This window comes from Scleropages formosus, chromosome 5 (assembly GCF_900964775.1).
Source record: "Scleropages formosus chromosome 5, fSclFor1.1, whole genome shotgun sequence".
Lineage (NCBI taxonomy): Eukaryota > Metazoa > Chordata > Actinopteri > Osteoglossiformes > Osteoglossidae > Scleropages > Scleropages formosus.
Genome location: NC_041810.1, coordinates 7,067,558 through 7,081,950, shown reverse-complemented (window position 1 = coordinate 7,081,950; position 14,393 = coordinate 7,067,558). Strand labels below are relative to the sequence as shown.

Below are 14,393 nucleotides of genomic sequence, written 5' to 3'. Positions count from 1 at the left end.
TCGTCAAGAAGAACTTCAACCGCAAAAAGCCTAAATACAAGGAGATGGGGGGTGAAGCTGGTGAGTGATTTACTTCACTTTTAGGGTAAAATCTTTGCGGCTTGTTCTGAGAACGAGCTCTTTTGCGCACATGGGCTATTCGTACCCGAGTTCGGTTCACTGACCCGATCCCTGCCGCCTTCTCCTTTCTTGAAATTCTTCCAGGCGAGATGTTCCCACCTATGGAGCACATTGCAGTTGGACTCCTGTGGGACCTGTACGCCCCCTCTATGGCGAAGCCCCCCAGCACCTCCAGCTCGCCTTCCAGCAGCAGTGAGCAGCAGGAGGGGGGCAGCACCTCGGACCCCCCGAGTCCGGAGCCTCCCCGCCGGTCCAAGGGGCGCAGAGGTACCAAGACCAGCCCACCTGGCGCATCACTCACCTCGTTCCCCTGCACGCAGTGCTCGGCGGAGTGCCGCAGCGCGAGCGCCCTCAAGGTGCACATCCGCTCGCACTCGCTGCCCTGCGTGTGTCCCACCTGCGGGAAGGGATTCTCGCGGCCTTGGCTGCTGCGGGGACACATCCGCACACACACAGGTGAGCTCTCTACCCCCCCCCCCACATCCACCCCCTCCCTCCCTTCATTAAATGAATCACTGCTCTGATTAGCTCAGCGACTTGACGAACTGACCGGCCTTCCTACTTACCGACGTATATTGCCGGTAACAGATGTTATTATTGGCATGAGAGTCTTTAGGATTTATTTCTTGAATAAAGATTTCAATCATGATAAATGGAGAAATTTTTATCTGTCGAGGTGGACAGTGTGTGGAACCAGACACCTGCTGGGCTGCTAGTCCATTCTGATCCGTAAGAAAAAAACACACAGTGGCGGTATAATAATGTTGTCACGCGCACACAGGTCAGGGGACCGGTACCGGAATCTGTATTTATCGTGAACATAGATCTGAGAAAAAAAAAATATTTGTGAGAAGTCCTGAAATGACCTATTGCAGAATGTCTGTTTTGTAAACTGATAATAACTGCATATTAATTAATAATAACCTCCAGTATTCCATCACGGACCCTGTCCCCAGAGAATGTTCCAGATCTTTGTTCACGTTGCCTGTGCTTGTCCGTGCAGGAGAGCGACCCTTCAGCTGCCCCCAGTGCAACAGGGCCTTCGCCGACCGCTCCAACCTGCGCGCGCACCTGCAGACGCACGAGGAGGTGAAGCGCTACCAGTGCGACTCGTGCTCGCGCACCTTCAGCCGCGCTTCCCTGCTGCGGAAGCACGTGGTCTCGGGCTGCACGGGCCGCTCCGTGTGATGCGGGAGACCGCCCCACGGGAGACCCCCCCCCACGGGATTCCCCCCACGCGGCCCTGCGCCACGTCGCGTCCAAGACGACGGGAGACGTCCGCGAAAAACTTCCTTACCACGTTTACCCCATGTATTGTAACGCGTGTTTCCGGTGCAGAGGCTGTAGTAGGAAAAGTCTCTGTCGATTATTTAATATTTCCTCCTTTACCTTCGATTTCTAATGAGTAGAGCTCCACTTTCCCCCTTTTTAAAACACCGTGAGCATTGAATATCACTGACTTTCTTTATTCACTCATTTTACACATTAATCAGTTTCACTGGCTGAATAATTGGCTGAAATAAATCAGTAAAAAGACTCGCGCATTTTTCTGTTATTTCTTTTGTTCAGAAACTGAGCAACTCCTGAGTCCTGTTGTTTTTTCTTTTTCGGATCGGAATGAATTACCAGACCACCAAAGGTGTCTGGTTCCACACACTGTCCAACTCGGCAGGTAAAAATGTCTCCATTCATCATTTCCGGATATTAAAATCTTTGTTCAATAAATAAGTACCTAAAAAAAACTGTTATGCCAAAAAAATCTGAAAATAAAGCAATAAAATCAATAAAATCAACTAACATGAAAATTGCATGACAAAACCAATGAGTCGAAAGCAAAACACAACATCAAGGACAAGGAGTCGTTAAGGGGGTGGCCTCCTAAAATGTTATGCTCTGCACGCGTGGATTCGAATCTCGTTTTCGTCGGTGGTCTCAAACCTCGACTGTGTTTCCAAAACGTAAAAAAAAAACGCTTTTCGTCAATAAAGTGTAAAGTGTATGTGTCCATGTGCAAATAAGTGAGGTATTTTTTTTTTGTGATTTCTATCAAGAATTTTGGGCAATTAATTGACATTTCCACAAATGTGTGCGGGACGAGATGGCCGAGTGGTTAAGGCGATGGACTGCTAATCCATTGTGCTCTGCACGCGTGGGTTCGAATCCCATTCTCGTCGCGGTTTCTACCTTCAAACGTGCTTGCAAAGCCTTACGAAGGTGGAAGTTCTTTTGGTCAATAGGTAAAGTAGCTGTGTCCATGTGTAATTAAGTGCTTTATTGTGATTTCTGTGTAGGCTGTATAGGATTGGACGGCCGTGTTGTTAAAGTGATAAACGACTAATCCGTTGTGCTCTGCACCCGTAGCGTGGTCTTAAATCTCATTTTCGTCGCTGGTCTCAAATTTTAGACGTGCATTCAAAATGTAAAGAAAATTGATTTTGGTCAATATGTAAATTGGCTGTGTCCATATGTAAATGAATGCAGGATTGTGTTTTTTTTGTGATTTCTGTCGAGAATTTTGGGCAATTAATTGAGGGGACCACTTGAATATGTAGGACGAGATGGCCGAGTGGTTAAGGCGATGGACTGCTAATCCATTGTGCTCTGCACGCGTGGGTTCGAATCCCATTCTCGTCGCGTTCTTGCACTTCTTCAGTTGTCCTTCCAAAACGTCACGTAAGAAAGCTTTTGGTCAATATGTAAATTAGCTGTCTCCATTGAATGCACGGTTATGCTTTTTTGTGATTTCTGTCGAAAATTTTGGGCAATTAATTGACGGGACCAATAGGACCCGTGGGACGAGCTTCCCCAGTGGTTAAGGTGATGGACTGTTAATCCATTGCGCTTCTGACGCGTGGGTTCAAGTCGCGGTCTCGAGCTTTATTGTGCTTTCAAAACGTTGCAAAAAATTCTTTTAGCCAATATGCAAACTGGCTGTGTCCATATGTAAAGGAGTGCAGGAGTGTGATTTCTGTGGAGAATTTTGGTTAAGGCGATGGACTGCTAACCCATTGTGCTCTGCGCGCGTAATTGGCTGTGTCCATATGCAAATATCGTCGACATTCCCGCTCTTTTCTTAAGACTCGCAGGCGCACGGTTCCCTGCTGCCATCCAGTGGTCATTTCTCAACTGTCGTCTCTCGGATCCGGACTGAACGCAGCGTTTGGGCTCTTAACCGGGTTTCGCGCGGCCCCCCATCGCTCATCGTTTTATTGTTTCCTCGCGATGATGTAAACAGTGAAATGGATTCATGAATGGAACAGAACGTTGTAGGCCGGCAGATCAAAGGAACTAGTCGTTAAAGGGACAGGCGCCCAAGTTAATGCTGCGATACTAATTATTATACTATAATTTATAGTTATTTTACTATATTTCAGTTAAACAGGTCAGTTTACGTTTCTTGCACAGTTTTTAGGGGACACCAAGCTTTTCTCGGACACACTCTTGAACCCTCTGCGGTTCGAACTCCGCCATGCGTTGGACAAAATCCTAGAAAATATATTTACGTGCACGTGCACTTTGGATATTCGCTTGCGGAGGAACTTGAAATTATGTCGCGGCTCAATGGAAAGCGGTGTTTCAAACGAGATGTGAAAAACACACGTTTATAAGAAGTATTAAAAAACATTTCTGAGCTGAACGCATCTTTTTAACTCACTGCCAACTGGGCGAGAGCGCTCATTATTATTATAATTTATTATTATTATTATTACTACTGGAAGGTGTCAGCGGTTTGTGAGGTCACACCCCGCACCCTGCCCCCTCCCGTGAGACAGATGAGAAACGGAGACACTGACTCAGTCTCACTTCGCTCCCATCCCGGCACTTCACTGACACTTTTTCGACCCGGAGCATCAGAACGGGTCCGAATCGGACCGCCGCTTCACACATCTGTCTCACTTTGTCCAGCTGTGGACCCCGTGTCCTCGCGCCGCCCCGACATGCCGCGGTCCTTCCTCGTTAAGAAGAACTTCAACCGTAAAAAGCCCGATTACGGAGAGCTGGAGGTGAAGGCTGGTGAGTGATTTACCTCACTTTTACTGCGTCGCTTGTTACCCCGGATACCCTGCTATTCTCATTTCTGAGCGTGAGCTGAGAGCGCGTTTGCTCTTTTACTGCTGTACGTCGTCCTGCTTCAGATGGATGCTGTCGGCGCTATTCGTGGTAAACTGTCCCTTGGTCGCGAGGAGCCGGAGGTCAGTTAAGGACCAGGAGGTCAATGTCCTTTAACTGACCCCTGATCTGCTGCCTTTCCGCTCTGTCCCTTCCTCACCGTCCGAGTTCTGTCCACCTTTCCGCTCACACCTGTCCCCTGTCCCCAGGTGCTGTGACGGGTGACACCTTCCCCCCGGCGGAGCACTGCGCTGCTGGACTCGTGTGGGACGTTCCCCCGGGCTCCGCTCCGCATCCGCACGTCCGGGTGGAAACCAGCATCTCAAACTCCAGCCGCAGCAGCAGCGGGGACGAGGAGGAGGACGGCGGACGGACATCGGACCCCCCCAGCCCGGAGCTTCCCCGATGCCAACCGCAGCGGAGCAAACGGCGCGCGAGGGACGCGGGCCCCAGATCATCCGAGCCGTCCCACCCGACCCGCCGGCGCGGCGCTTTCTTCTGCAAACACTGCGCCAGGGAGTACGGCACACTGGGGGCCCTCAAGATGCACATCCGCTCACACACACTGCCCTGCGTGTGTCCTACCTGCGGGAAGGCCTTCTCTCGGCCCTGGCTGCTGCGGGGACACATCCGCACACACACAGGTGAGCACCGGGTGAAACAGTGCCAGGAAAAGGGTTTGAGCAGCGGTAGTGACCCTTCCTCTTGGCTGCGTCGAGTCCTCTTACTGCATTTCTGACTCCTAGAAGAAGTCGGTCTGAATTTTGCGTTAAAGTTTGTGAGAATCTTGGACGGGGGTGTTGTACCAGAAAAGCACTCATTTACCTCTACAGTGAGGTCAGGGGACATGCACTTGTGTGAACCGGTGGCAACTCCTAAACACAGCCTTAGGGTGGAAACACTTATGAACATAGGGAGAACAGGCAGACTCCTCATGGACAGAGCCATATTCGAACCCTGATCCTAAAGCTCTGCCCAGAATTTTGAGGCAGCGGTGCTACCTGCTGAGCCATCACAGTCCTTTCTGTTATGAAATTTCTCAAATAATGAGCAAAATAATTTTTTTGTAAAGTGGACCTTCTCCTAACTGAACTTCCGCATCTCCATTCCTGATGGTGTTCTTCTGTTTCTGCGTCCAGGAGAGCGACCGTTCAGCTGCCCCCAGTGCAGCAGGGCCTTCGCTGACCGCTCGAACCTGCGCGCCCACCTGCAGACGCACGAGCGCGTCAAGCGCTACCAATGCTCCTCCTGCTCTCGCACCTTCAGCCGTGCCTCCCTGCTGCACAAGCACGCTGCTTCCGGTTGCACCTCCCTACCTGTGTGAGATGGAAGAAACCCCCCCATACAAAGCTGCCACCCGACACGAACACGGTCACTCTACGGTCAACGAGTTCAGCATAGCGCTGATGTGCTGATGGGCTTCTGCTGTGGACAATGGACATTAATTTCCAGCTGTTTCCAGTTACACTGGCTGTGTCCAAAGTGTCCATATCGGTGACACACAGGAGTGTGAGGGACCCAGACACAGCAGCGTGTGGGTGTGTGTGTTTCCTGGGGCAGTTCAGCCAGGTGCTGACGCATGAACCTGCAGTGAAACGATGACCTTCACGGTGCCGACAGGTGATTTCCTGCTTCCCCCCCCAACACAAACAGATGAGATGCACTATGCGGGGGGGACTGCCCTGTAAACTCCTGCTTGCGATGGAGCAGAAAGCATTGGGTATTGGCTCTCGTCCCTCTCTGTCCTTGTTATGGACCTACTCGTGGGGGGGGGGCATGATGGGTACAGGGCAGCAAACCTCACCCCCCCCTTGGAGCCGTTCATTTCTCACTGCATGACTGCGATGGAGAGGGAGTGGAGAGAAAAGGCTCTTGAGCGTCATTTTAAATTTTTATTTCTACCTTTTAGTGAAATCTCACTTGTGTTGTTTCTCCCGCTTTTATCTGGGAGGCATTTATAAAATGCTCCTGCAACATCATTAAAAGTTGTAATTATTATTTTTCTCTTTTCTACTGCATTTTGAGATAAATATGCATCAATGCTCAATAAATTATTTTTTTATTTGTACACGGGGGAACTTTCTCTCGTTGGTACGAGGGGGAAGAGGTCCAGGCTTGAGGGGACTGCAGCTCTTCTGGGTTCTTTAACCTGAAAGGACCAGTGACTACAAATTCACTTGAACCCTGAAGTAGGAACAGTTGTCCCCATTTTTGGTCCTGAGATATAATGATGAGGTCTGTCATTCCGTTAATTCTAATGGGGAAAATTCCAGTTTGTTCCTCCCATCACTCTAAATGTTGTCTAAGATGAAAGAAAAATTAACACTTAAGGGTAACATGTATACAACAAATAAAAAAAATATTCATAAAGTGAACTGGACTGAACCCAGGAGGACAAAGGCTATATGTCCCATTTAAATAAATAAACGAATAATGAGAAAATTAATGCAAAATTCAAGATGCTCCTCCTCACAGAAAGGCTCTGTGTTCTCCGATCGGGGACATGTGAGACTGTACAGTGCTGGATCCTAACTGAGAGCGTGGGTACATGGTTCCCATAATGCATTGCATCTCTCTGCCTCTCACACAGCAGCTTCAGTTCAGTTTATTGCAACTGAATGTCGCAGAGCAGATGAGTGGGAATCCGGACTGTTTGGCGGTAAACGCTGCTAATGGTCACTAATAATGGCTGAATAATGGGGGGGACACGTGTACTGCGAAGCGCGTGCTGTGGACACACACCTCACGGCCGTGAGAAGTGCGCAGAGAAAAGAGCACATCCTCCCTAAAAACTCGAGAGAGAAAATTGGTGTGAAAATGTTACCAGCTGGGATGCAGAATAGTTTCCACGTGAAGTTGTCTGTCTCGCTGCAACAGGCTGGATGGACAGAAGGGGGGGGGCAGGTGAATGTGGTGCAGAAAGACATCTGTGTGCAGGTGTCTGCTGGGTTTCAACACCTGTTGCTCAGTGCCAGCTGACTCACCTCCCTGCCTGTGGATATGTGTGTGTGTGAGTGTGTGTGTGTGTGTGTGTGTGTGTGTGTGTTTGCACCGGAGTCTCTCCACATCCCGTCAGCAATGCGTGGGAACACAGTCCCATCCCCCACACACATCAACTCTGTAGTTGAGGTTGGAATTCGGCACCTCGGGTACCAGCTGTTGGACCAGCCGAGCTCAGAGAAACACACAGTGATACACACACACACACAGTGACACACACACACACACTAGATGAGCTGCATGCTGACAGGCTGCTGTTTGGGGTCGGAGGTCACGCTGTTTGGCATGTTAATGCTGATATCACGGCTGTGAAATGTTTACGACGACACCCGAAGCGCAACAGTGAGTGTCTGCCGCACTGCTTTGCCCGTAAAGCGTCTTTCGAAATCCGTGATCAGGTCACGCGTGCCCCTGGGGTGGGGGTGGGGGTGGGGTGTTTGTGAAATCGCAGTGAGTCCAGACAGTGAGTCAGTGGTTAAGGAGCTCGGAGCCTGGGAGAGGTGAACCGTCGCTCGTTTGTGGGCAAGATGGAGCAGGGGGTGCTGGGTGTGGAGAGGATAGGTGAGGTGAGGTGAGGTGAGGTGGGGTGGGGTGGGGTGGGGGGGTGATTTAAATCATCCCAGAGAGATGATCCATCAGCTGTGTAAGACGTTCTCCACCATGGTGCTCAGGTTGCCTGACCGTACATTGACCATCTGAGTCCTGAACTGAGGGACCGTCGGTCTCGATGACCATCCAGGTCCTCCTGTCTTCTCGCTGCTAATGGGGCAACGCCGATGCTCCAGGTCACAGTGTGGGATGGGTTTGAGTCCCCACATAAGACTCATGTCACTCGCACCCTGATCACAAAGTGCGACGGCACCACTGCGATTCACCGACATCTATATCGTGTCGTGGGGCAGCGGGAGGTGAAACCGTGGGGCGGATCGTGGCGTCACGGAGCTGCAGGAGACAAACAGTCTCCGTGTTTGTTACAGGGCAGATGAGTGCAGATGGCTCTCAGACAGTTCCAGAAAACTCTGTGAGAAGGACAAGGCCCCTGGTTCCCTCAGGCACCACTACTTGGAGGGGTGGGGGTAAAAAATAATGAGCGAGACAGGAAACTGCCCCAGCAAGGCTTCTCTGTACTCGCATCTGACCCCGAGTTGAACAACCTCACGGTGACGCTCTCATTCCCAAAGACTCTATCCGTGTGTGTGTGTGTCTGTACACACGCACCTGTGTTTTTCTGTGCGCAGCTGCCTTGGGCGTAAGACAGTTCCCGCGCAGTGGGGAACGAGAAGCGGCGTCACGCCTCAAGCGCGTAGCAGCTGTTGCGCAATGTTGACTTGGCAGGTGCCTCAATCCTTCTTCCTAATGGACGTTTTACTTTAGGAAACTCGGGTTCAAATCCCCACGGGACACTACAGGGTCGTGAGAGCCCAATCTTTGAGGAGCTCGGACCTGGAAGGTTTTGGGCTCCAGTCCCGCTCGAGGAGCACGGCCTCAGGTTCCACCCAGACACTCCAGCCCAGCTCACGCTCCTTTCCCCCAGGAGGACGACTTACCCTGCTGTATAAATGGGTAAATCAGTGTAAGTAGCTTCATTGTCAATATAAATCATAACATTATAAGCTCAGTAAATAAAATATTGTCTAACAATGACTGAGGATGCTGGATGGACCACTCCGGAACTCCATATAGTGCTCTTTACCGCTGTAAGGCACAGATGAGATGAACGTGGAAAATAGAGGTGAATGTCAGCTGAAGAGTGCGGCCGGGCTGCTGGGACGGGGCGGAGCTTCGTTCTTGGAGTGTGACAAGAATACATTTTCAGTTGCTATTAGAGTGGATGCTGTAGTGCAGCCCTCCTCTCTCTCTCACATACACATGGTTTGCAGAGCGAGACAAAAGAGGAGTTACAGATGGATTTCGTGTCACCATCTCCTCCCATCAGCCCACAGGATCCTGTAGCGCAGTTCACAGTAGGAGGTGGGATTGAAACACAGGACCATCCCATTGCTAGGCAACAGCACCCACCACTGTTCCACCTGTTGACCATGTGGCCACTGCTGCACCTTGCACCAGACTGATGGTCTCGTTGAAGGGGGGGAGGACGTGAAGAGAGAAAACGGCTGAAGCAGGAAATCCCTGTGCAGCCTCCACCCCCCTCCCTCCCTTCTCCCCCAGATCCTTGACCGCATTCCTGTTCTCCTTTGGGGTTCCTTCAGAGGAGTTCAGAGATCCAGTTCACAGCTGAGATTCATCTTTCAGACTGTGTGCCTCTGTGACGTAGTTAGGGTAAAACCTGGTTATAGCTTTTGTGTATAAGTCATATGTACCAAAAAAACAGTGGAACTTGCACACTATTTTAAAATATTTTAGGTTTTTCAAATTAATTCTCCAAGTTGTATTATTTATTTTTAATGTGCACTGTGTTATTTCAACATATGACTGTCACAATAATCTTAGTGCCGTTTCCCAGCTGTTTACCCATAATGATTCCAGTAAAGTCCCCCAGTGCCAGTTTCATACGTAGCTTTATAGGAAATCACAGAAGTAGTGCTGGTGCAAAAATAAGCGAAGCCCAAGCTCCATTGGTTAAACCGAGTAGGTAAGTAGAATCAGGTGTATAAATCAAGTCATTCATTAATTTTACAAGTTTATTTTAATATTTCATATTTCAAGAATAATAACTATGCCCATAAGGTTCCTATACCCTCAGTTAGCACTGTACATATGCACAGATTTTACTACAAACATCACATTTACCAAAGTACATCTGGGGTACCATACTTTCACTCATTACCATGCATGCATGTGTGTGTGTGTGTGTGTGTGTGTGTGTCATCTATGACTTATTTTATGCCTTCCAGAAGGCTTTCAGGAATCCCATAAATCACTTCTGTGCAGTTATGGGGAAATCAGCAGGGGAAGCGGCGGGTGGGGGGCCGAGGGGTGGCTCTCTCATCTCCATTCACCCCCCACCGAGCTCTGAAACGCACACCTGTATTGCTGAGAGTGGGGAAGGATGGGCGACTGAAGCAGAGGACTCGGGTCCCAGTGAGGACATCTGCTGCTCGAGGAACCAGATGAAGGCACCTTGCAGCAGGTATTTCCAACTGTGTGGCCCAGAGGTGGGGGGGTGGTTGTGCTCTGCCATGTGGGTGGGAGCTGCTGGCTGTTCCTGGATGGGGAGTGGCAGGGGTGCGATTTCACTCCCACCTCCTGTGGGAGACCCCCTTCCTGCCAGAAGGGGGACTGTGGTGTGTGTTCGCCCCCCCTCCGCAGTGAGTTTTGCTCACACACTTAATTCAGTGCTTTCCTGTTTCCCACCTGCCCCTCTCGCTTTCTCACATGGCTTTAAATTATGAATGCTAACAAGGTATTGATCGTTGATCAATTTTAATCAAATCTGCTGCAGCATGAAGACACAAAGATTAAAAAACAATTGGCAGCAATGACATCACAGCAACAATTTGGATTCTTCCAGAAAAAGTGAGAAAATAGTGTCATTCCACTTGGACTGCCACTGAAGCTGCTGTACACATGAGACCCAGAGAGGAAACAGTGAGCGTCCCCTGGTGGCCAGTGTGGGGTGCTGCAAGCTGAAGAGCACCACATGGACATGGTTTCTGAATGAAGTTTGTGAGATCATTCTTTTCTGTATACTCAAGTCATAAGACATGCTTTATAGTTATATATAAATAAATTAATTTCTTATTCTCGACTGGTCACATGATCAGTTATTTATTTTTTTCATTAATATTTGTTCATTATCTTCATCATTGTTACATCATAAACTAGATATACTCACACACACACACACACACATTTTCCAGAACCGCTTGTCCCATACGGGGTCGCAGGGAACCGGAGCCCAACCCGGCAACTCAGGGCGTAAGGCTGGAGGGGGAGGGGACACACCCAGGACGGGACGCCAGTCCATCGCAAGGCACCCCAAGCGGGACTCGAACCCCAGACCCACCGGAGAGCAGGACTGCGGTCCAACCTAGATATACTCTTGTTCACTAAAACATCTCCTTTATTAATAACCCATAAAGTATTTCCTCCCTTTTGTCACTAATAACTTTGAGGTTTCAAACCTGCTCCCATTTATTATTCTTTGTTCATTTATCTGCTGCTTTTGTCCAAGATGTCTGACAATGTGAGATCTGTGCACTCATTTACTCACAGTGATTTATGTATTTATACAGATGAATAATTTTCACTCTGTCAGTTCCCAGTGAGCACCATGAACAAAAGTAACAGAGGATCTCTGGGGATTTGAACCCAGCACCTTTCATTCCATGGTAAGGGGTATAACTTCTATGCTGCCTGCTGCCTTCATGGGTAAGGTAAGCAGTGTTAACAACCAATGAGACGATTAATAATTATATACTTTATAAGCTGGAACATTAGATCCCTGTAAAGAAGAGTTTGGCTCTTGTAATAGTCAGTGTGAAATTTCCTGCAGTAGCTTGACAGATACAGTGGGCAACATTGCTGCTTTGGACAGGGGTCTCAGGAATCCCAGAATGAAACACACACTGGATGCACACACACTGTGCTGAAAACACATAAAACAAAGCACAGTGATGCACACGATGTGACCTGCTCCTTGCAGTCCACCCGAGGCCTCGTGAGAAAGTAGAAGTGTGCGCCTAGCGTGGAGCGCATTAAAGAATAGGACAAATACATCATGGTTAAATGGATTTTATTTTCATATATGCTGCAAGATTGACATTGGAACTGAAATTACTGTTAAAAAACATCTAAAGTGATCAACGCAGCTTGAACTGTGTTTTTTAAAATACCCATCAGTGCCCAAAAATATCAAAAGATCATGAACCCACCACCCACCGCTGCTTACAATTTCAGCAAAACAGCAATTTCATTCATTGGTTTTTCAGAAGTTAATGATGAAGCCCACAATGTCCCAATCAAATTAAAAACCATAAAATGTAAACGGACAAACTTTTAATTTACCAGTGGAAAGATACTGCTTTCCGACTAGTATCAGTTACTAAAACTAACATCCCCTGAAGCGCCTTCAGAGTCCAGCATAATTATCAGAAACAATTAAAATCACACTTATTCTTTAAAGTAACACCCTGTGGATATAGTATTTTGGTTCTGTACTGTCGAACGAGTAAAAAAAACATTTTCTCTCATATTGCAATTGTTTTTTTTTCCCACACCTGCACTTAGAACTTCAGAGACTGTCAGTGAACCCTTGAGTTACCCATTTTAGAATTATAAAAGGTTTTGATTAAATACCAAATGTTATAATTATCATGCCGAACAGAGGATGCGGGGGAGGCTGGACCCAAGTGCAGGTCCGTTTATTTAGAACCGAGGGATCAGGCGTGTTCTCGTTGTCGGGGACGGGCGAAGAGTCGGTCGATCGGCGGTCAGGGTGAGAGCGAAGATCCATAGTCGAAGTCGGGAGGCGAAGCCAATGGTCAGGAGCCAGGGAACGAAAAACAGGATACGAGGACAAAGGGGACCAGGCCATGGAATGTGGTGGGTATCGTTGGAAAGTGGGAGGGGAGGGCCTGAGGATTCTCTTTTAAGCTTGATTGCTCTGATTACTGCCGGGTGCTTCATCCAAGTCAGATGCTTCATCGGAGTCAGATGCTGCTAGTTGTGATGTGGGTGGCTAAAAACAGTAAAACTATCATGGTCGCGTCTGAGGGAAGCAGCGGACCCAAGTGCAGAGCAGTAATCGTGGTGTCTTCGGGGAAATCCAAGAGAGGAGGTCAGAGGACGGGCAAAGGGTCTTCGAGGTGCGAACGTTGTAACAGGGAGGATCCAAAAGGCGAGGTCAGTGTACAGGCAAGAGGTCGATGATCCGAAGGAGGCAGAGTAGATCGGGGGAACAAGGGACGGGTTCGGGGAAGGCGTTCGGGAACAGGAAATGGCTGGAGAAGGTCGCTAACGAGGAGGCAGATCAAGGTTCCGCATCAGCTGGTTGTCCGACACAGGCTTTTATGCTGCGGTCTGCGTTGCGTCACGTCACAGGTGTTCCGTGTTGGCCCGGAGGTGTAGGCGTGGGAAAACGTTTCAGAATAGAGAGACATTTTTGTTAAAAAACAACAACCTGCGATAAACAGAGAGCCAATATGATCAAGGTGCGCTAAGAATTTCATCATCCTTTAATTTTATAGAGAGGGGGAGATACTTAATCCATGAGCATGTAGATGTCTTGGAAAACATCTATTTACATTTTATCATCTGAAGGTGAGTTGCAGTATGAGGATTGTACACTGACCTAATTACACTAATTTTCCCATTTATACAGCAGGGTAATTTATACTGTATCACTTCAGGGTACATACCGTGATCAAGGGTAGTACAGTACAAGCAGTGATTAGACTTTAATACTTACTTGACTTCTTTCAAACTCTTTAAAGCTATTCTCAAATTTCATCTTGGCTTCTTGAACTTTCTTATTGTCTGCCTTCCTGCAGTAAACTCGAACAATTTGTTCAAAGAACTTCTCCGGCAGAAGATGTGACACCTGTGAGACAACAGACCAGAAACACTGACTGACGGACAGCTGACAAGTTAAGCCCATTAAGAAACAAATTTTTGGCAGATGTCATCAAATCTGCATTTTATACTTTGAAAACTCCTGAAATAGAGATTGTTACAGAGTAATATTTCAGGCTGGTGTTGGACACAATACCTCGTGCTGTTCAATGCTGATGGCCTCGTTGGGGTTTTGCTTACGGTAAAAATACATGTCTTTCATAGGATTTTCCTCTTTCTTCCCATAGTCCAGGCTGATGACCTGTATGTGCAGTCAATGAGGTCAGTCCATGAAATCAGGGAGATGTGTTCACAGTTACTACACATTAGGTGGACTGCCAACAAGATTAAACACAGAAAAACAGCATAACCATAGCCATCATTCAGAACTTACATTTTACATATGTTCAAGGAACACCTTGGGGATGACATTCGTGTGTAAGATACAGGAGGCAAAGTAGAATGCCATTTCATCGCTACACTTACTCTGACAATGTAGTCTCCATCAGGGTTGTTGTCATTCTGAATCCCATTTTTGGACAGTATGACCTTCATTTTCTGTAATGAAAAGACATGTCAGTCTGATCTTCCATGGAGAGATCCAAGACAATGACATGGCCAGTCCCAGTGTGGACTCAGGAAATGAAGAC

General features: G+C 48.2%; 2 protein-coding genes, 1 long non-coding RNA gene and 2 other non-coding genes across 5 annotated transcripts; 4 read left to right on the top strand and 1 right to left on the bottom strand.

Annotated features, from left to right (window-relative positions):
* Positions 1-35: 35 nt before the first annotated feature.
* LOC108926419 (protein snail homolog Sna-like) lies at positions 36-1,308 on the top strand. Its single transcript, XM_018739082.2, has 3 exons — positions 36-60; positions 205-576; positions 1,124-1,308. Exons 1-3 carry the CDS (start codon positions 45-47, stop codon positions 1,306-1,308), a joined length of 573 nt encoding a protein of 190 aa, XP_018594598.2. The 5' UTR covers positions 36-44.
* Positions 1,309-2,212: 904 nt separating this feature from the next.
* trnas-gcu (transfer RNA serine (anticodon GCU)) lies at positions 2,213-2,294 on the top strand. Its single transcript has one exon. It is a non-coding gene; the product is annotated as a tRNA-Ser (tRNA).
* A 378-nt stretch (positions 2,295-2,672) lies between these two features.
* Positions 2,673-2,754, top strand: trnas-gcu (transfer RNA serine (anticodon GCU)). Its single transcript has one exon. It is a non-coding gene; the product is annotated as a tRNA-Ser (tRNA).
* A 1,184-nt stretch (positions 2,755-3,938) lies between these two features.
* Positions 3,939-5,942, top strand: LOC108926420 (protein snail homolog Sna-like). The gene is made up of 3 exons (XM_029252450.1): positions 3,939-4,134; positions 4,440-4,874; positions 5,370-5,942. Exons 1-3 carry the CDS (start codon positions 4,059-4,061, stop codon positions 5,552-5,554), a joined length of 696 nt encoding a protein of 231 aa, XP_029108283.1. The 5' UTR covers positions 3,939-4,058; the 3' UTR covers positions 5,555-5,942.
* A 7,242-nt stretch (positions 5,943-13,184) lies between these two features.
* LOC114910584 (uncharacterized) lies at positions 13,185-14,002 on the bottom strand. Its single transcript, XR_003797711.1, has 3 exons — positions 13,901-14,002; positions 13,601-13,732; positions 13,185-13,212 (listed from the first exon to the last, which is right to left on the bottom strand). It is a non-coding gene; the product is annotated as an uncharacterized LOC114910584 (long non-coding RNA).
* Positions 14,003-14,393: the final 391 nt, after the last annotated feature.

What these genes read in the sequence shown, in the direction of transcription:
- LOC108926419 (XM_018739082.2), top strand. An exon ending in ACACATCCGCACACACACAG is followed by an intron (nt 577 to 1,123) that starts GTGAGCTCTCTA and finishes TTGTCCGTGCAG; the next exon opens with GAGAGCGACCCTTCAGCTGC.
- LOC108926420 (XM_029252450.1), top strand. Translation starts at nt 4,059, where the DNA reads ATGCCGCGGTCCTTCCTCGTTAAGAAGAACTTCAACCGTAAAAAGCCC. An exon ending in AGAGCTGGAGGTGAAGGCTG is followed by an intron (nt 4,135 to 4,439) that starts GTGAGTGATTTA and finishes CCCTGTCCCCAG; the next exon opens with GTGCTGTGACGGGTGACACC. An exon ending in ACACATCCGCACACACACAG is followed by an intron (nt 4,875 to 5,369) that starts GTGAGCACCGGG and finishes TTCTGCGTCCAG; the next exon opens with GAGAGCGACCGTTCAGCTGC.